This window comes from Musca domestica, unplaced genomic scaffold (genome assembly GCF_030504385.1).
Source record: "Musca domestica strain aabys unplaced genomic scaffold, Musca_domestica.polishedcontigs.V.1.1 5, whole genome shotgun sequence".
NCBI lineage: Eukaryota > Metazoa > Arthropoda > Insecta > Diptera > Muscidae > Musca > Musca domestica.
Window position 1 is genome coordinate 26,965,653 of NW_026712346.1, and position 20,124 is coordinate 26,985,776.

Consider the following 20,124-nt stretch of genomic DNA (forward strand, 5'->3'; position numbering starts at 1 on the left):
ATGACTGGTCGTGGTTAAGGTGGTAAAGGCTTGGGAAAAGGTGGCGATAAACGTCACAGGAAAGTGCTCCGTGATAACATCCAAGGTATTACCAAGCCAGCTATTAGACGTTTGGCTCGTTGTGGCGGTGTAAAACGTATCTCTGGCCTGATTTACGAAGAAACTCGTGGTGTTCTGAAAGTGTTTTTGGAAAACGTTATTCGTGATGCTGTCACCTACACCGAACATGCTAAGCGTAAAGCCGTCACCGCTATGGATGTCGCATATGCTTTGAAGAGACAAGGCCGAACATTGTACGGTTTCGGCGGTTAAACAAATTCTTGACGCAATTTGGAGAAATCTTTTTTTACAACAAAATAATCGGTCCGCTTTAGGACCACAAAATATATCAAAAAAAGAGATACTTTCTTGTTGAAAACTATTTTTTTTAAATTAAAATAAATAAAAAAATAAACACTTACCTTAGGACATAAAGAAATTTTATTTTAAAATTTCTATGAAATTTCGTTTTCAGCTTTCTCGTATTTTTTCTCACAATTAGTGAAAATCTTTAAAAATATATAAGAATCAAATAAAGAAAAAAAAAAATACAAATACTTACTCGTTTCAATTTTCTCCAGAATATTTTCACCGAAAACCTTGTTTTACCGATGTCTCGTATTTTATTCCCGATCATGAACATACCGTCGGCAACTCACATCGCTAAACACATTTAATTGCTCTTCTTCTTCTTATTCGTATAATATGAGCATAACATAGCATCGCTTTATGTATGTATTGGAGCTGTTTAGTCGATATTACTAACGACCAACCATGCTGTGGCAATAAAGGAATTTCGTTGTGATTTTGGACTTTTCTTAAATAAATTTCTTTTCCAAAATTTAATTTAAAATCGTTGAAAATATTTATTAAATAGTATATTTTGTAAATAAAATTCCATTAAAAATCATTGAATTTTATTTTAAAATTCTTCATTAAATGAATTTTATTTTATTTATGTTAAATTTTCTTATTTAATTTTCAATTAATTTGTTTTAATTTTCAACAAAAATCACTTTGTTTATTTCCTTATTATTAATTTAAAATTTTTTGATTTCATTTAAAATATCTTTTATTTTCATAAAGTGTATTTATTATTCTAAATTCCTTCAATTTATTTCCAAATATATTTATTTAAATTTCTTTAAATTTTCATTAATTTTTGCCTTAATTTTAAAAAATTTTCTTATTTTATTTTAATTTAATAATTAATTTACGTTCTTTTATTTTTGTTGGTAATTATTTTTGTTAATTTTCATTTTATTATGTTACTTTTCTTCTATTTTTTGTGTTTAAAATTTTCCATAGCACCACAATGCGGTTTTATTTTCATGTATGTGTCGATTTATTTCCACCACAACACTATTCTGCCGCCGAAATTCCCTTGTAAATCGTCTACTTTATATCTTCCCGAAGAATGCGCCGGGGTGCGATTTTTTCACATAAAATTACTGCAAAGCCACCACCAACTGCCACATGCTTCTTCTTCTTCATGGTATACATACTCATTTGGTGACGCCGCGATCTCTCTCTCTCGCGCTCTATTCCTGAAATCATAAGAGACAACAACAACGACAACACAAATATGCAACTGACAACGAAAAACAGTTATTCTGCCAACGTCTCATACAAAATTATTGAGAATTTAATTTTTTTCATATAAATGTAGCTTGACGCAATTTTCTTTCTCTTTTCAAATATTTTTGTCGTCCTCAAAAGAACGGATTGGTTGATTTTTCTATGGAATTATACGATGGTCTGTATTCTTCTTCATTCCATAATACCTTCTTTCGAGATAATTTAGGCTTTCTTTTCGGTCTTCTTGGGCAAGAGAACAGCTTGGATGTTTGGCAATACACCACCTTGGGCAATGGTAACGCCAGACAGCAATTTGTTGAATTCTTCGTCGTTACAGATGGCCAATTGCAAGTGACGAGGAATGAAAGGAGTCTTCTTGTTGTCACGGGCAGCATTGCCAGCCAATTCCAAGACTTCAGCAGCCAACTATTCCATGACAGCGGCTAAATAGACGGGAGCACCGGCACCAACACGCTTTGCGCAACAGACGATGGATACGACCGACGGGGAATTGAAGACCAGCACGATTGGAACGGGACTTTGCCTTTCCCTTAACTTTGCCACCTTTACCACGACCAGACCTTTTCACTTTATTTTAGTTTTGAACACTACACTTAAGCACTGAAAAACACAAATGATAAAAAATTGACCGGCTTTTTTTTGGCTTTTTTCAATTTGCCATTTATTTATTAATTCATTTCGTTACAATGTGAACTTAAATGATTTTTAAAAATTTATTATATATTATATATAAATCTTATAAATAAAATTATACTAATTTCTTATTCTAAATACTTACAACTAACTATATACAATATATACAAATTTTGATTTACAGCTCCATATTATATACAGGGTCAGTACTAGCATCAAATCTTGAAAATCTTCTATGGTAATTTATTAATTTGTCATTTTGATAAAGGATATCTGCCTCTTTTAATTTAAATAGTGCAACTGGTGGTATATGCTTTCTAGTATGAAGTACCTCTAAGTCTTCTTCGTTGTTAATGAAGTTTTGCACTATAAAGTTTTCACTTTCTCTACATTTCTCAAGAAATTTAAGGGCCATCTCCATCATAAAAACATATATTCTGCCAAAGTTTATGGCATTGTAAATGTTCCTATTCGATGGCCTTCTAATTTCACCCTGGCTATTTATGCCGGCTCTTAGTTCAACAGCTGCACTTATAGCATTTCTTTCAAATCTACGTATCCTTTCCATCTGTGCTGCGGAGACGTCAGCCCAAGACGGAAAGACATTCGCAATTGTGGGCCTTATTATCTGTCTGTACAGTAATTGTTTAATGTCAGTAGTAAGACCTCCTCTCATCCTAAATATCTTTTGATACATGAAGTATTTTTTTTTTTTTTTTTTTTGCTTTAACAAGAACATGGTCTACATGTCTGCAAAAGTCAACATTTTTGTTAAATTCAACCCCTAAATACTTAATTTTATCTGAATGCCCTATAATTTGACCATCAATTTATCCTACAGGTTTGCCTTTCAAAACCAAAGGATTGCAATTTATCGAGTATAGCCTATACCCTACCATACTTTATCAAGGGTTTTTTTAAAGACTAGTGCTACTGCCATGGTACCCATTTTTCTCCTGTACCCTTCTGTAACATAATTAGTGAATGCTACAAGGGCATGAGAAGTACAATGCTGTGGTCTAAAGCCAAATTGACAATTTCTTAATATTTTGTGCTCTTCAATGGTGTTTTTAATTCTTTCAAGAATAAAATATTCAAAAAGTTTACTAAATGGGGACAGGAGAGAAATGGGTCTGTAGTCCTCACAATATTTCCCATTTGTAATCGGTTTTTTTAATTGGTATTATCTAGGCCTTTTTCCATTCTTTTGCAAAGTAACCAAGGTTAAAAGCCTGGTTAAATAGAATTGCCAGGAAAGTGCATATTGCACTTCCGGCTTTCTTTATAGCTATATCCGGAATTCCATCTATTCCACTAGATTTTTTAGACGATATTTTTTAATGGCAGCTAAGACTGCTGCAGGACTAACAAATCCACCCTCATTCCATTTAGCTTCATCCGCTATAATTGAGCCATCAGCTGCAATTTATTCTCCAAAACTTAGCAGAGGATTATGTTCCTCAATTCCATCCACAGCATCAACTACAAGTTTGTGGAAGGTGGAGTTTGTTTTACTCTCCCTTATTTGTTGTATGTTTTGGAGATGGTTAGCCAATAAATTGGCTTTTTCCTCATTATTGTTTATAGGATCACCTCTATCGTTAAATAGACTACTTATTGGTCCCTTTTGAGATAGGCCTGCACCAGCTTTCACTTTTTTCTAGATGCGATATGTACCTGTTATTTTCGAAATTTGTTATTAGTTCTTTTAATATTATGCCGAGATTTCTAATATCAGCTCTAATTATATTATATCTGACAGTTTTTCTAGTTTTCAAAATGCCATTTATTTATTTAATCCAGTCGATGTGTTACAATGTTGTACTTAAAGGCTAAAGTATTATTTATGAATATATAAAGGTATTCTTCTCTAGGTATATACATACATATAAAAGAGATTACAAAATTTTGAGTTCGTGTTGTACATTAGTACAGACAATCAGTTAGTTTTATAATGTTTTGTTCAATTCGTGTTGAAGAAGGCCCAACAATTCAAAAAATGTAATTATTGAGTAAATTATAAATTAAAAACGTATCTTACATTCTAGATTTAAAACTAAACTTACAACTATGATTTATATAAAACTTAAGACTAAACTTATAACTATGATTTATATAAGAATAATATTTACAGTATATACACATTTTTAAAGCCTACTGGTCAGTATTATATACTGGGTCAGTGGCTGCATCATATCTACCGAACCTGCGGTGATAATGAATAAGAGAATCCTCATTATATAATAGGCCTTCTTCATTGAGTTTAAGAATGGCAACTGGAGGGATGTGTTTTTGTCTGAGAAGTGTGTCTAGATCAAAGTTTACTTGTAGGAAATAATTTACCATACTGTTTTCTAAATTATGACATTTATCAAAGAATGATAATGCATTTCTCACCATGAATACGTCTGTTCTGCACAAATCTGCAGCTCTATACATACTTTTGTTTGAGGGCCTTCTAATTTCTCCATTTTCATTTATATAAGGTCTAAGACCTACGGCTGGAGATAGAATACGTCTCTCAAACGAGCGCAGCCTTTCCATTTGGCTCGATGAGATATCAGCCCATGCTGGGAAAGAGTAGGTTAATATTGGCCTGATTATTTGCTCAGCAGTTTGAGGGGTAAGTCCTCCTCTCATTATAAAAAGTTTTTGATATGCTAAAGTAGTCTTTTCGATTTTTCCATTACAAAGTCAATGTGTATTATGAAATTAAATTTCCTGCTGAACATGATGCCTAAATATTTAATTTCATTTGAGGCATGTATTATTTCGTTGCATATTTTTATTGTAGGTGTGTATCTAGCCAATGTTGGATATGTTGTCTGGGCTTACCACTCAGCGCAATAGATGAACATTTGCTGACATTGAGATTGAGCTGCCATAAATCAAAATATTTTTTCAATTTTTCTATTTATGAATTGAGTCTCCTTTCGAGTTTATGGCCAAAACGTCCACGTAAGGCAATCAGAATGTCATCTGCGTAAGTTAAATGGAGGCCGTCATCAGGTGGACCAGGAATGTCGCTTATGAATATGTTGTACAGGACCGGCCCAAGGAGTGAACCTTGCGGCACACCCGCTTGTACCTGTCGCCGCCCAGACATATTATCACCGACTTTTACCCCAAAACGTCCTGCCTTTAAGAAAACTCGCAAAGAGCCTGCATATATAAATTATTCCATTTTGCCAAACGGTATCAAATGCCTTTGCAAAATCAAGGCTAGCAGCCATAATGCCCATTTTCCTCTCATACCCTCTGCTGATATAATTTGAAAATGTCACTAGAGCATGTGTGGTTGAGTATTTTGGCCTAAACCAAAATTGAAATTCTCTAAGAATATTACGGTTTTGAAATGGGCCTATAATTTCCACATTGTTTTCCATCCACTTTTGGCTTTTTAATTGACACTATTAGGGCCTATTTCCAACTAGATGGAACGTAGCCTATATTTATGCAATGGTTGCACAAAAGGGTTATGAAATTGAGAATTGTATTACCCACTTTTTTGAGGGCAATATCAGGGGTCCCGTCAATACCGTATGATTTTTTTGGTGGTCTTTTTTTGATCGCTATAGTTACCTTTTCTGGGTTTACAAATCCCCCCTCCCGCCAGGGGAAATCATTATTTATTACAGCCTCATAAGGTTCACAGCCTCATTTACAAGTCTGTGAATAGGATTGCTTCTCGAATCATCCCCTAAATTATGAATTCTTTCTAAGTGGTCTGCTTGGAGCTCAGCCGTATTACTATTATCAGTAATTTTTGATCCATTGGCATCAATTAATGTTCCAATTGGCTCTTTGTTGGATAGACCAACTGCTCTCTTGATTTTGCTGTATGTTTTTGAATTCATCTGTATGCCCTCCAAATAATTTTTATAACGGTCTTGTTCAAAGTTAGTGACTAATTGTTTTATTATTATGCCTAAATTTTTGATGTCAGCTCTAATTATATTGTATCTGTCAGGGTCACCTGGTCTCCTTAAGATTTGCCTTAACCTTTATTAATTCTCCTAATAAATGATCCCGATATTTTTGCTTAGGAACCGAATGCTCAATAGCATCTTTAAATGCCGTGTTTAATGCATTGACACAATTATTAATTTGGCTGGCTGATACATTTCTATCTATAGGAAGAGAATGACCTGCTAATTTATTTTCCAGGAGTCTATTGAATTTCCTGATTTTAATATTTTTGTAATTGTAATATGTTTTTTTCAACATTCCTTAAATAATTTTGCATGGAAATATTAATTTCAACAGCCCTATGATCTGACTCAAAATCATAGGTTTTTAACCGGTCATGTTTTTCCAAAACGACATTTGTTGATATTATAAAAAAATCGATAAAAGAGTCTGCTATAATATTGGGTCTTGTGGCGTTAGCTGTTGAGCATATCTCCAAATTTTGGCAATTTATCATGTATGTTTGAAGCTCCCGACCTCTTCTATTATCAATATTCCCCCCCCAGTCTTGATGCTTTGCATTCACGTCACAGCCAATTATGAGATCATTGGCTGCGCCCAAACTAGCAATTCCATCTAGAATATTGGGGTAAAACTCATCTTTAGGGGGCAAATACATTGATATTAATACAATGAATGTCCCATCAGCTTTAAAAAGTTTTACGCCACAAGACTCAAAGTTACCTGTGTCTATTTCCAAAAATTCTGTTTTATACTCCTCTTTAACTAGAATTGCCGTGCCTCCACCTGATCTGCCTACTCTGCACTGTTTATAAAGTGCATATCCCTCAAAACCAAATTTATGCCTGTTTGTCAGTTTATATTCTGCTAAAAGTAGAACATCAGGCTTTTGAGTTTGAATAAATAAATTAATGTAATGTCTTTTAATTAAAGACACCATAGAGTTGGGTCTGAGGAATATGCACTTCAACATTTGTAGCCTTGCAAATGCATCAGGAGTTTTAGAAAGGCAATGGAATCACCTTCTGCTTTTTGTATTTCCTGATACCTATCTTTGAATTGTTCAAGATCTTTCATAAGATCTGTGAGATTTCTACCAAAAGTTGTTCTACATTCATCAGCCATTGAAACGGGTAGTGGTGCAAGAACCCTAGTGGTAACATTATTATTTATAACTTTATTTAAGTTATTTGTAGGTATATTTGGGGTACCTACAATACTAGCATATGTTAAAATGTTTTTTAGTAGCAGAAATTCTATTCGATTTTGCAGAATTTATTGCAATTTTTTCCTCTCTCCTTTCTTTCTTTTTTAAAAGGATGACATTTTTTGTCGGGCAATCACGGAAATTAGCTCCATGGCCTACTTGATTGCAGTTAATGCACTTTAATGGAGGTCTTGGTAATTCAGTATCTGATGTTAAAACATTTGAAACATTTTTAACCAGACATTTACCACGTTCGTGGTTTTCGCAACACATGTCACAACGATAGGGCATACCGCAATTGGCTTTGACATGCCCAATTCGTTGACAGTTAAAACATCTAAGAACATCCCTACCAGTAGCTCTGCTAAAAGAGATATTGCATCTTAATTTTTTTTTTTTTGGTTTTATAAAATCTATTTATATCAGTTGATCTGTCTAGTTTGAAAATCCATTTAGTTTCAGTAATTTTAATTAAATCTACTACTTTCACATTGAATTTTAAGATTTCCAAAAATTCTATGACTTCATCCTTACAGACTTCCTTAGGCAACCTATCGATAATAACTGAATAGGGCAATAATTGTTTTGGTGTGTGTTTGTGATATTTATATCCTCTTTCTTTAAGTAATAAAGTGATTTTGTGGACATTTTCTAAACCAATAATCCTAACGGACATAATTGAGCTTCGAACAACTTTAATGCTATAGATTTCTTTGCCTATATTCCTGTCTATTATTCCAGTAAGTTATGGCTGGTAGGCTCTTACCCTTTCCTTTGGTGGTTGTTGCAATGGGGGTTGATGTTACTGCTGCTGCTGATGAATGTTTGTTGTTGGCATTTGTTGTTATTGCAGGATTTGTTGTTGTTGTTGGTTCTTCTTTTCTGTTGCTTGCAGTTGAAGAATATTTTCTTGGTTCTGTTGTAGGCAGCTGTGGCTTCTTGCCTGCCTGTTCTGTCCTAGGCAACTGTAGATTCTTGCCTGCCAGTTGTTTCTGTGGCTTTGGCGTGTTTTCCGCAGTATCCATTTTCATGTTGTCTTCATCTACGACTATCGATGTTGTATTTTGCTGTTTTTGCAAGTCAATTATGACTCTTTGCAGCTATTTTCTTTTTTTGCTGCTTCGGTTAGAAGACGGGCTGATTCGTCCTGAAGATGTTTGAGACGAGTGATTTCTTCCATTAGAAGAATGTTGTGTTGATCACTTTGTTCCAATTTTTTTTTTTTTTGGATTTCACTTAAACGGGCGTCAAGCTTCATTATTTCATATAATGACTCATCATCATACTTCTGCTTCCTCTTCTTACGCTTTTCAGTTGCTGCCTACTTTTTCCCATCGGCAGAAACATCAGAATCTTTGCTACGTGCCAATATAACTTGATCGACACATAGCACTTAATTTCCATCGTCGTCTTCTTCCATCTTCTATATGCCGTCGGTAAATAACTTAACCGCCGACACATCCAAAAACAATGGTGTAACCACAATAGCAGCAACGATGTTTGTATTTCGTTGTGAAACAATATTCAATTTTATCTCTTTTGCTATTTTTGTGGTTTTTACAAGGTTTCACTTTTACACTTTATTTTAGTTTTGAGCACTTCACTTAAGCACTGAAAAACACAAATGATAAAAAATTGCCAGACGCAATGTGCTATTTTTACTTTTCTCACACACACATTTCTTCAATAATGGGGTGGTTTGACTACCTGAAATTTTTGTCGATTACAATCTACAAATTCTGTATAGCTTGCCGTTTTGTTTATCAGTCTTCAACACAACGTCATCGAAGCAACAACTAAGTGAACAGTGAATAAAAGTGAAAGTGAACAGTGACTAATGGAACAGCTAACTGGACAACAGCTGAAGGACCAGGAGAAGAAGAATGGCTCGCTAACGTGGTCTCCAACCTCCAAGGAGTAATCCAAAAACTGGAGGCCAAGCTAAGGATGTTAGCTGAAGACAATGCCGGGCTGTCGGCACTTGTAAACAGCCGTGGTATGGAGGACTCCGTCAAGGCAGTCGAAGGCCGCAACGAAGAAGGATGCTGCTCGGCCTGCAACATCCTCGAAAAGGACGGACGGTCCTTCACCGAAGGCCGTGACGAAACCTGGGTCCAAGGCTTCTGCAGCATCAGCCAAGGCTGCTTCCCCCAAGCCCATGCTGGCAAATGGCTCGCCAGCAGCATCGGCCGCCCCCACGAAGGACGGCCAATCGAAGAAGGCGGATCCCCCCATCACCATCTATGAGGCTGGAGTCAAGGAAATCAGGACTGTCCTGGCATCGTCGCTCAACCCCCGCGACTTCACCATCAAGATGATTAGGAAGGGAGTTATTTTCTTTAGACTAAGTAGTTTAAGTACCTACGATAAGGTTAGGGCCTTATTAGTTCAAAGGGCGTACAAATTTCATACGCATTCTCCTAAGGATAGGTTGCTGTATACCGTTGTGGTAGATAGGCTTTCCGGCGATTTTACCGCCGATGAAATTAAGGAAGAACTCTGCACGCTAGACCTCCCAGTCTTCGTGCAGAGCCTAGTCAACATCGCGCCAGATAAATGGCTCGTTAGGGTTGATAGGAAGACCGACATACACAAGTTGTATAAGGTCAATAGGTTGTTTAGCCTGAGTGTATTGATCCGAAAGGATAGGGCGAGAAAGTCAACGCGGTGCTACAAATGCCAGCGTAATGGACACATCGCCGCAAACTGTGGGATGCCGCCAAACTGCGAGAAGTGCAGCGAAGGACACCCCACCCATCTGTGCCCCACGTTTGAAGCGGGCAAGGAGACGGGCTCAATCCCTAAGTGCGTCAATTGCAAAGTGGAAGGCCACTCCGCGGGCTCCCCTTCCTGCCCCAAATGGAAGGCAATACTGGCGACCCGGATCCAAAGGAGGAAGGAAGTCGAGGCGAAACAAAACGCCAGGTCTGGCCGCATCTCCGCGGAGATGAAGAAGTTAGACTATGCGGCCGTTGCTGAATTTTTTTGAATTCATCTGTATGCCCTCCAAATAATTTTTATAACGGTCTTGTTCAAAGTTAGTGACTAATTGTTTTATTATTATGCCTAAATTTTTGATGTCAGCTCTAATTATATTGTAACTGTCAGGGTCACCTGATCTCCTTAAGATTGGCCTTAACTTTTTACGTTCTTTAATGAACCTTAGGATGTGAGGTGGTAATTCTCCTAATAAATGATCCCGATATTTTTGCTTAGGAACCGAATGTTCAATAGCATCTTTAAATGCCGTGTTTAATGCATTGACACAATTATTAATTTGGCTAGCTGATACATTTCTATCTATAGGAAGAGAATGACCTGCTAATTTATTTTCCAGGAGTCTACTGAATTTCCTGATTTTAATATATTTGGTCTTGGTACTTCAGTATCTGATGTTAAAACATTTGAAACATTTTTAACCAGACATTTACCACGTTCGTGGTTTTCGCAACACATGTCACAACGATAGGGCATGCCGCAATTGGCTTTGACATGCCCAATTCGTTGACAGTTAAAACATCTAAGAACATCCCTACCAGTAGCCCTGCTAAAAGAGATATTGCATCTTAAATTTTTTTTTTGGTTTTATAAAATCTATTTATATCAGTTGATCTGTCTAGTTTGAAAATCCATTTAGTTTCAGTAATTTTAATTAAATCTACTACTTTCACATTGAATTTTAAGTTTTCCAAAAATTCTATGACTTCTTCCTTACAGACTTCTTTAGGCAACCTATAGATAATAACTGAATAGGGCAATAATTGTTTTGGTGTGTGTTTGTGATATTTATATCCTCTTTCTTTAAGTAATAAAGTGATTTTGTGGACATTTTCTAAACCACTGATCCTAACGGACATAATTAAGCTTCGAACAACTTTAATGCTATAGATTTCTTTGCCTATATTCCTGTCTATTATTCCAGTAAGTTCTCTATACCCAACTTCATAAACTGTTATGGCTGGTAGGCTCTTACCCTTCCCTTTGGTGGTTGTTGCTGCGGCAATGGAGGTTGATGTTACTGCTGCTGATGACTGTTTGTTGCTGGCATTTGTTGTTATTGCAGGATTTGTTGTTGTTGGTTCTTCTTTTCTGTTGCTTGCAGTTGAAGAATATTTTCTTGGTTCTGTTGTAGGCAGCTGTGGCTTCTTGCCTGCCTGTTCTGTCCTGGGCAACTGTGGATTCTTGCCTGCCAGTTGTTTCTGCGGCTTTGGCGTGTTTTCCGCTGTATCCATTTTCATGTTGTCTTCATCTACGACTATCGATGTTGTATTTTGCTGTTTTTGCAAGTCAATTATGACTCTTTTGCAGCTATTTTCTTTTTTTGCTACTTCGGTTAGAAGACGGGCTGATTCGTCCTGAAGATGTTTGAGACGAGTGATTTCTTCCATTAGAAGAATGTTGTGTTGTTCACTTTGTTCCAATTTTTTTTGGATTTCACTTAACCGGCGACACAGCCAAAAACAAGGGTGTAACCACAATAGCAGCAACGATGTTTGTATTTCGTTGTGAAACAATATTCAATTTTATCTCTTTTGCTATTTTTGTGGTTTTTACCAGGTTTCATTTTTCACTTTATTTTAGTTTTGAGCACTTCACTTAAGCACTGAAAAACACAAATGATAAAAAATTGCCAGACGCAATGTGCTATTTTTACTTTTCTCACACACACATTTCGTCAATAATGGGGTGGTTTGGCTTGTGTGTGTCCAGCAGTTGAAATTCTTGTCGATTACAAACTACAAATTCTGTATAGCTTGCCGTTTTGTTTATTAGTCTTCAACACAACGTCATCGAAGCAACAACTAAATGAACAGTGAATAAAAGTGAAAGTGAACAGTGACTAATGGAACAGCTAACTGGACAACGGCTGAAGGACCAGGAGAAGAAGGATGGCTCGCTAACGTGGTCTCCAACCTCCAAGGAGTAATCCAAAAACTGGAGGCCAAGCTAAGGATGTTAGCTGAAGACAATGCCGGGCTGTCGGCACTTGTAAACAGCCGTGGTATGGAGGACTCCGTCAAGGCAGCCAAAGGCAGCACTGAAGGCCGCACCGAAGAAGGAAGCTGCTCGGCCTGCAACATCCTCGAAAAGGACGGACGGTCCTTCACCGAAGGCCGTGACGAAGCCTGGATCCAAGGCTTCTGCAGCATCAGCCAAGGCTGCTTCCCCCAAGCCCATGCTGGCAAATGGCTCGCCAGCAGCATCGGCCGCCCCCACGAAGGACGACCAAACGAAGAAGGCGGCTCCCCCCATCACCATTTATGAGGCTGGAGTCAAGGAAATCAGGACTGTCCTGGCATCGTCGCTCAACCCCCGCGACTTCACCATCAAGATGATTAGGAAGGGAGTTATTTCCTTTAGACTAAGTAGTTTAAGTACCTACGATAAGGTTAGGGCCTTATTAGTTCAGAGGGCGTACAAATTTCATACGCGCTCTCCTAAGGATAGGTTGCCGTATACCGTTGTGGTAGATAGGCTTTCCGGCGATTTTACCGCCGATGAAATTAAGGAAGAACTCTGCACGCTAGACTTCCCAGTCTTCGTGCAGAGCCTAGTCAACATCGGGCCAGATAAATGGCTCGTTAGGGTTGATAGGAAGACCGACATACACAAGTTGTATAAGGTCAATAGGTTGTTTAGCCTGAGTGTATTGATCCGAAAGGATAGGGCGAGAAAGTCAACGCGGTGCTACAAATGCCAGCGTAATGGACACATCGCCGCAAACTGTGGGATGCCGCCAAACTGCGAGAAGTGCAGCGAAGGACACCCCACCCATCTGTGCCCCACGTTTGAAGCGGGCAAGGAGACGGGCTCAATCCCTAAGTGCGTCAACTGCAAAGTGGAAGGCCACTCCGCGGGCTCCCCTTCCTGCCCCAAACGGAAGGCAATACTGGTGACCCGGATCCAAAGGAGGAAGGAAGTCGAGGCGAAACAAAACGCCAGGTCTGGCCGCATCTCCGCGGAGAAGAAGAAGTTAGACTATGCTGCCGTTGCTGGAGGAAAAACTGCACAGCCCCAGTTACCCCCACGGACAGCTTCCACCCCCAAAAGCTTCTGCTGCTGCTGCTCGCCCATCTGGACCCACCCTAGATATTGGAGGACTGATGAGCAGCATTCCCAAGGTGTTCGGTGACCTATCAGCATTAGCCAAGGTTAGATCGTTCGGTCCCAAATTTGGGCGTATCCGCGAGGAAAGGGGAGACCCGGAAGCTTGGTGGGCCCTCCACATAGCCTTAGATTAGGGATGTTGAAGTGCGTTTTTCCTAACGTCAGCTCCATATTTTCCAAAACTAGGTGGTACTTCTTGCGGAATTTTGCGCATCAGCCGGACATTATTCTGCTGGCAAAAACCTGGCTCTCGCCAAAAGTTTTACTGCCAAGGATTCAAAACATATACGCAGGATAGGCTGACAGGCCCAAGAGGGGGCACTGCAGTCATAGTCAGTGATAGGTTTTGCTCAGAAAAATCCCCATTTCCTCAGGGGATATACAATCTTGTGTCGCTAGGGTGTCGCGTCTGTTTACCAGCGCCCTGTTGGTCACTTCCAAAGTTTGGATCTGGACCCATACTCGCTTTACGCGACAGTGGCGACCTGGTAGTTTGTGGAGATCTGAACGCGAAACATCCCTTATGGGGTGGTGCAGAGGTCGATACCAGTAGAAGAGCAATCTCTGCCTTCCTTCTCGATTGTCCGGATGTAGCAGCCATTCCATCTGATAGGCCCAATGGAGTGGCAGGGTCGTATATCGACTTCTTCCTGCATACACCAGGCGCAGCACTGGCAGCGGGGAGAGACACGTCAACGACCCTCTACTTTGAGACCGACAATAGGGCGATTCTCATAGAGATAGAGTCAGGCTCCTTACAAAATGGAGAAGTTAGGCCGTTTCACAATTTCGACCGGATGAATATCCGTCGATATAGGCAGCGCTTGCGCAGCGGCTTGGAGGAGGTAACTCTGCCAGCCGATCGCAACGTACCCATTTCGGATATAGATAGCTGCATTGAGGATTTAGGCTTCGCCTTCCGAGATGCCATAGATGCTTCAGTGCCCAAATATAGGGCAAAAAACACTATCCTGGGCAATCTTCCTCCCTAGGATCGCGAGTTTTATTTGGGAGCATAGACGGCTTTGTCGAGTGTTGCGTAGATCTGGTGATCCTGAGCGACAACTAGTCCTCACGGCTGACATCCGCAACCTCGACAAGATCATCGAAGCCAATATTCGCCGATTCGAAAACGATCTTTATAAGGACTATCTCGAGGGAATTACGGTCAATTCCAAGACCTATGGTAAGGTCAAGCGATTGGCCGGCCTCTCCTCTCGAGACTCAGTCAGTCCTCTCGTAGACTCCACTGGTACTAGGGTGAGTTCTGACGACAATAGGGCTGAGATGTTGGCGGACCAGGTGCAGGGAACGCTTCGACATGGGGAAGTTTCGGTTGCCTATTCCTTCCAGCGCCAAGTCAGCTTGGCGGTGGAGGGGATTGAAGACCATTCTCCTGTCGTGTCGTTTAGCAGTTCATTCACTGCTAATAGCTCCTCTGTGGACAACATCTCCCTTTGGGAAGATAGCGGGTTTGTCTATCCCAGGAAGGTTGGTTTTGCGCTTTCACGCCGACAAGCCCATAAATCCTGCTTTATGGACCATATTCCCGATGTAGCTGTGAAAAGGGCAGGAAATGTTATTCTGTCCTTTTTGACAATTCTCTTTAATCATTGTCTGAATTTAGGATACTTTCCTACGGCTTGGAAGGAGGCCAAGATGGTTCCCATACTGAAGTGGGGTTCTGATCCCTCTTAGTGTGGCAACTACAGGCCTATTTCCTTTCCTCTCGCCGTTTGGAAAGTTACTCGAATCCGTTATTCTGGCAAGGACTGGAAGAAACGTGGAAGATAGGAGAATTCTGCGGGACTGTCAGTTTGGTTTTAGGTCTGCTCTTTCCACGACCCATGCCTTAACGGCTTTCAGTAGCTTCGTTTGAAAAGGTTTCGGTAGGAAGTACGGAACTATAGCCGTCTCTTTCGTTTTCGACTCTGTCTGGCACGATGGGATTTTATATAAATTCCAATCGTTTGGCTTTGACAGACAATCCTGTAGAATGGTCGCTAGTTTTCTTAGGGATCGATTCTTCAGGATTAAGGTGTGTGAGCGACTCTCTAGTCGCCGCCCTGTGTTGGCAGGGGTTCCTCAAGGTTCCCTTCTTGGCCCGATGTTATACAACATCTTTTCTTGTGACATCCCGGCTCCTCCTCCTGGTGGTCTTCATCTGACCTATGCCGATGATGTCCTTTTAGCCTTTCCCGGTCCGCTTGCTAGGTCGGTTAATGAGCGCGTTAACGAGTACCTCGATGCCCCCATAGGTACTTCGTTGCATGGCGCCTAAAGTTGAATGTAGGGAAATGTTGTGCTACGGCCTTCCTTGGTCGGCCAGGCATAGTATACCCTAATTTAAGGAGGTTTCAGTCGTTTCTTAGAATAGGTTCTGAGCAGGTTCCAGTTTCAGCTGAGTTGAAATACTTAGGTGTTATATTTCAGGAGAATTCGTAAAAATTAAAGGCAGAGAAATTTTTCCCGCTAAATTGAATAGTCCACAACAGAAAAAAATGATCGAAGGGGCATAAAATGAGAGAAATTGACAAATTTCGCGCCAAGAATTATGAAGAGAGCAAGGAAAAAAAAAAACAAAATGGACAACGAAATCCCGTTAGCAAAATGTATGTGGTGTATGTTTGGTTGTTTTTATGAGTCATAGCATTTTTGTTAGGAAGTGAGTACAAAAATTATATTAATTTTGCAAATTAAAAGAAAATACCAATATGGATAATTGAAAAATTTAAAATAAAATTAAGAAAAAAAATTAATATCAATCAAAAAAATCAAAAAATTATAAAAAAATAAAGTGTCGAAAAATCATCAACGAAAAAAACAACATCAAAAAATATATCTTTATTTTAAAAAATGTAAATAATTGTTGAAAAAATAATCAAAGCCCTAAATTATTTTTATTTATTTCAAAAAAAAAAAAAAAAAAAAATACTAAAAATTGTAGATTGAATAAAAAAAATATCTCTTTTTTGTAAAATATTTGTGGTCCTGAAAAGGAGCGATTGTTTGTTGTAAAATTGTTGTTTTTAAAACGTCAACATGATGGTGACACGCTTAGAATTGATTGCGCACAAGTTAGTGTTTTCGAAAAGACCAACCAAGTAGGCTTCACTGGCTTCTTGCAAGGCCATGACAACAGAGCTGTGGAAACGCAAGTCGGTTTTGAAATCTTGAGCGATTTCACGAACCAAATGTTGGAAGGGCAATTTGCGGATCAACAATTCAGTACTCTTCTGATAACGACGGCTTTCACGCAAAGCAACCGTACCAGGACGGAGACGATGAGGCTTCTTAGCACCGCCGGTGGCTGGGGCACTCTTTCGGGCAGCTTTGGTGGCTAGTTGTTTACGGGGAGCTTTTCCACCGGTCGATTTAGGGGCAGTTTGCTTAATACGAGCCATTTTTACTTGCATTTTTTCACTTCACTAGAGATATGCACACAAACACTGCTAACACTGTTATAACGTTGCCTGGCTGACTATAGCGGGTATTTATAGAAAATTGTGCTGTTAGCATCAACTTTCGGGGATGATGTGTTAGTGAATTCTTACCTATCGGTATACCAAATGTACACGCACACACAAAAGAGAACATACAGTACTAACGGCAAATGTACACACACATATAACTGTACATACTTTACTTGTGTGTTCAATAGTTGGAGAGAGCCTCAAATTTTGTATAAATACGAGCGGAATCATCCGGAAACAATACTAGTGCTCAAACAGTTCGTGAAGTAACATCTATTAGTGAATAGTGAAAAAAGTAAAAAGTGGTGACTAAAATAAGTCATAGTGAAGACTTTGGTGTATTTTATCTGCAAGACAGATAAATTTTGTGTTTTTTTTTTTTTTTTGGCCAAAAAAGGCAAAAATTTCGAACTTTTATATTCGATCTCTCAAAAAAGTGAGACGCGAATAGTAGTCAGCAAATTTGGAAATTTGCTGACTTGGCACCAAGTCCGCCCCTGCTGTCACCAAGGCTGTGCTCCTGCTGTGAAGAAGACGAAGGTTCCTGCTAAGCAGACACCAGAGAAGGCTAACGCTGGGAAAAACATGTCAGCTTTTAAAATTTTTGACGCTGGCGTAACGGAGACTGCTGGCGTTCTTCGACGACATCTTAATACAGGTGAGTTTAGCATCACTATTGTCCGTCCTTCCGTCTTGGCGTAGAAGGTGAAAGGCCTCAACGCTTTCAATGTTGTCAAGGAGACCTTGACTACACGTGGGTATAAGTTTTATACCTATACTCCTAAAGAGTTACGCCCTCATATACTGGTCATTGAGGGTCTAACCAATGAATATTCGCCAATGGATGTTAGTGAGTTTCTTACCAACCAATCAGGCCTTGAAATTGAGATTCTTGGTCTGACCAATATCTCTTTTAGACTATGGCTTTTGCGTGTCAGCAAAATCTCAGATATCTTGGTGCTGTGTAACCTCAAGAAGATTTTTGACTGCAATGTCAAGGTCCGTAAGGACAAAGGTCGTGGCATGCAGCAATGTTTCAATTGCCAAGGCCATGACCATATTGCGACCAATTGCACTTTGCCAAAGCGCTGTAACAAGTGCAATAGCAATCACGGTCCAAAAGAATGTCCTGTTCCTCCAAAGTGACAGGACACTCTTATAGAATACACCGACCCAAATACCGGAGAGGTGGTAAAAACGGTGGCTCAGCCTTGCTACTGTGTTAACTGTGGCAAATATGGACATTCGGTTTCGGCCAAGGACTGTCCCCACCGTTTGGCAATTTTAGCCCGCAAGGCTAAAGGAAATTTGCTGATTTGGCACGATAGTGGAAAATAGAAGAGGAAGCTGTAGCTGCCACCACCAAAACAACGTTGCTGACGGGAAAAACCAACCCCGACAGCACTCCTATAGTAGAAGGTTTCTCGCCAAAATTAAAAATGGCGGGAAAGGAGACTCTGGGCCGGTGAATATGAATTCCACTAGCAATGGTGATACTGTGGGTATATTTGCCAAAACAAATAAAGCAAATATATCTAAAAGAGGAGATTATGCTGCATATGATGGTGCTACTAGTGACGGAGGCCAATCAATTAGCTCCGATGTGGTTAGGCAGCCACGTAAAAAACGCTGCCACTGCAACGTTGGCAATTCTGCCAACGAGAACGTTAAGCTGGAAGCTTTAGTACGCCACCTTGAAGCCCGAATTACTCATTTAGACGAGTGAAGAGCCGTATGGCAGCAGAGCTGGCTGCTGCAAACCAAGCGCTAGCCAAATGCGCTATGATTGATCATTCGTCGAGTAGTATTTTCTAAAACCGGATTGATCTTTTTTTATTTTTCCGCCCAATTGTACAACCTTTCCGTAATAATTCCCATCATATTTTTTGGCAAGCAGTTCATAAAAGAGATCCCTCGATAGTTCTGAGCTTGTGTAGTGTCTCCCTTTTTAAATATAGGGTAGATTATGCTGGTAGAAAATGTCGAGTCAACGTTTCCAGAGTTGAGAACTTTGTTGCATGAATTTACGATTTCCCGTAGCAATTGTTCTGGAGCATTTTTGTAGAACTCGTATGGAATACGATCTTCTCCTGGGACTTTATTTATTTTACATTTTCTTAAGACGTTCTTTAGCTCTGTCATTGAAGTAGGCTTGTCCAAATCATCATATATGAAAAAGTTTGGAGCGTACTAGATATCAGGTGATGTTTGCGGTGGGTTGAGCAATTTTTCAAAATGCCGTTTGAAGTCGATTGGTTCGACTTTGTTTATTTGTATCATTATGGATTTCCTTAGCTATTTTCCACCGATCTTTGCTATCTTTCACATTATCAAGTTTTCTTTCTAAACTGCTGAAATATTGCAGTTTAGCCAATCGGCATGCAACTTTATATATACGATTACTTTCTAGGTATTTGCGTTTGTTCTCTATTGTAGAGTCTTTCCGGAATCTGCTAAGTTTCTTCATGGAAGTTTTTCTAGCATTGTAGCATCTTGCATTGAACCATTTTTCATTTTTCGCAAAATTAGGTGTTTTTTGAAGAAGATTTTTGATGCATCTTTAATAAGATTCGTTACATCTGAAAAGGTAAAAGTACCTTGATTACCACTTATTTCGATGAGTTCCAATACTTTTTTCTGATAATCTGATGCTTTATTTGCATTCCACTTTAGCTTTGGCAGAGGTGCATTTAAGGTTTCTTTTTCGTTTTGTAGTTTGATATTTAATGATAATATTATTGGCATATGGTCAGACCAGGTTTTATATTCGATTCGAAATTCATCAACGTTTGAAAGAAGATTATGGGAGACTGCGCATATGTCATTCACTGACGCTCCAACTGTGCTCACAAATGTAAATTCTCCACATTCATCCCCTTTAGTCATGCCATTTGCTATCAGCAAACCATGATCATAGCAAAAGTCGATGAAATTTTTCCCTTTGGTATTTATTTCGCCTTCCTTGGACTTTCTTTCCTCCAAACCCGCATAAGTCACCAATTACTATTGGATTTTCTATATAATTCTCCTTCAGGAATAAGTCCAATTTTTGAAAATCTTCATTCCAGGTTGCTGACCTCATATATAGTGGTATTAGATGAAAACTATTTTGGTTGATTTTGAACTTGACGTAAT

The 20,124-nt window shown here is 39.1% G+C and overlaps 2 protein-coding genes and 1 pseudogene across 2 annotated transcripts; 1 reads left to right on the top strand and 2 right to left on the bottom strand.

Annotated features, from left to right (window-relative positions):
* On the top strand, window positions 1-343 carry LOC131804986 (histone H4-like; annotated as a pseudogene).
* A 1,465-nt stretch (window positions 344-1,808) lies between these two features.
* On the bottom strand, window positions 1,809-11,796 carry LOC131805093 (uncharacterized). The gene is given in 3 exon segments (XM_059128340.1): window positions 1,809-2,095; window positions 2,097-2,205; window positions 11,382-11,796. Coding segments are annotated over 3 exon segments (780 nt in total). The 3' UTR covers window positions 1,809-1,839.
* Window positions 11,797-16,545: 4,749 nt separating this feature from the next.
* Window positions 16,546-16,920, bottom strand: LOC131805094 (histone H3-like). Its single transcript, XM_059128341.1, has one exon. It carries the CDS (start codon window positions 16,918-16,920, stop codon window positions 16,546-16,548), a length of 375 nt encoding a protein of 124 aa, XP_058984324.1.
* Between the last annotated feature and the right edge of the window lie 3,204 nt (window positions 16,921-20,124).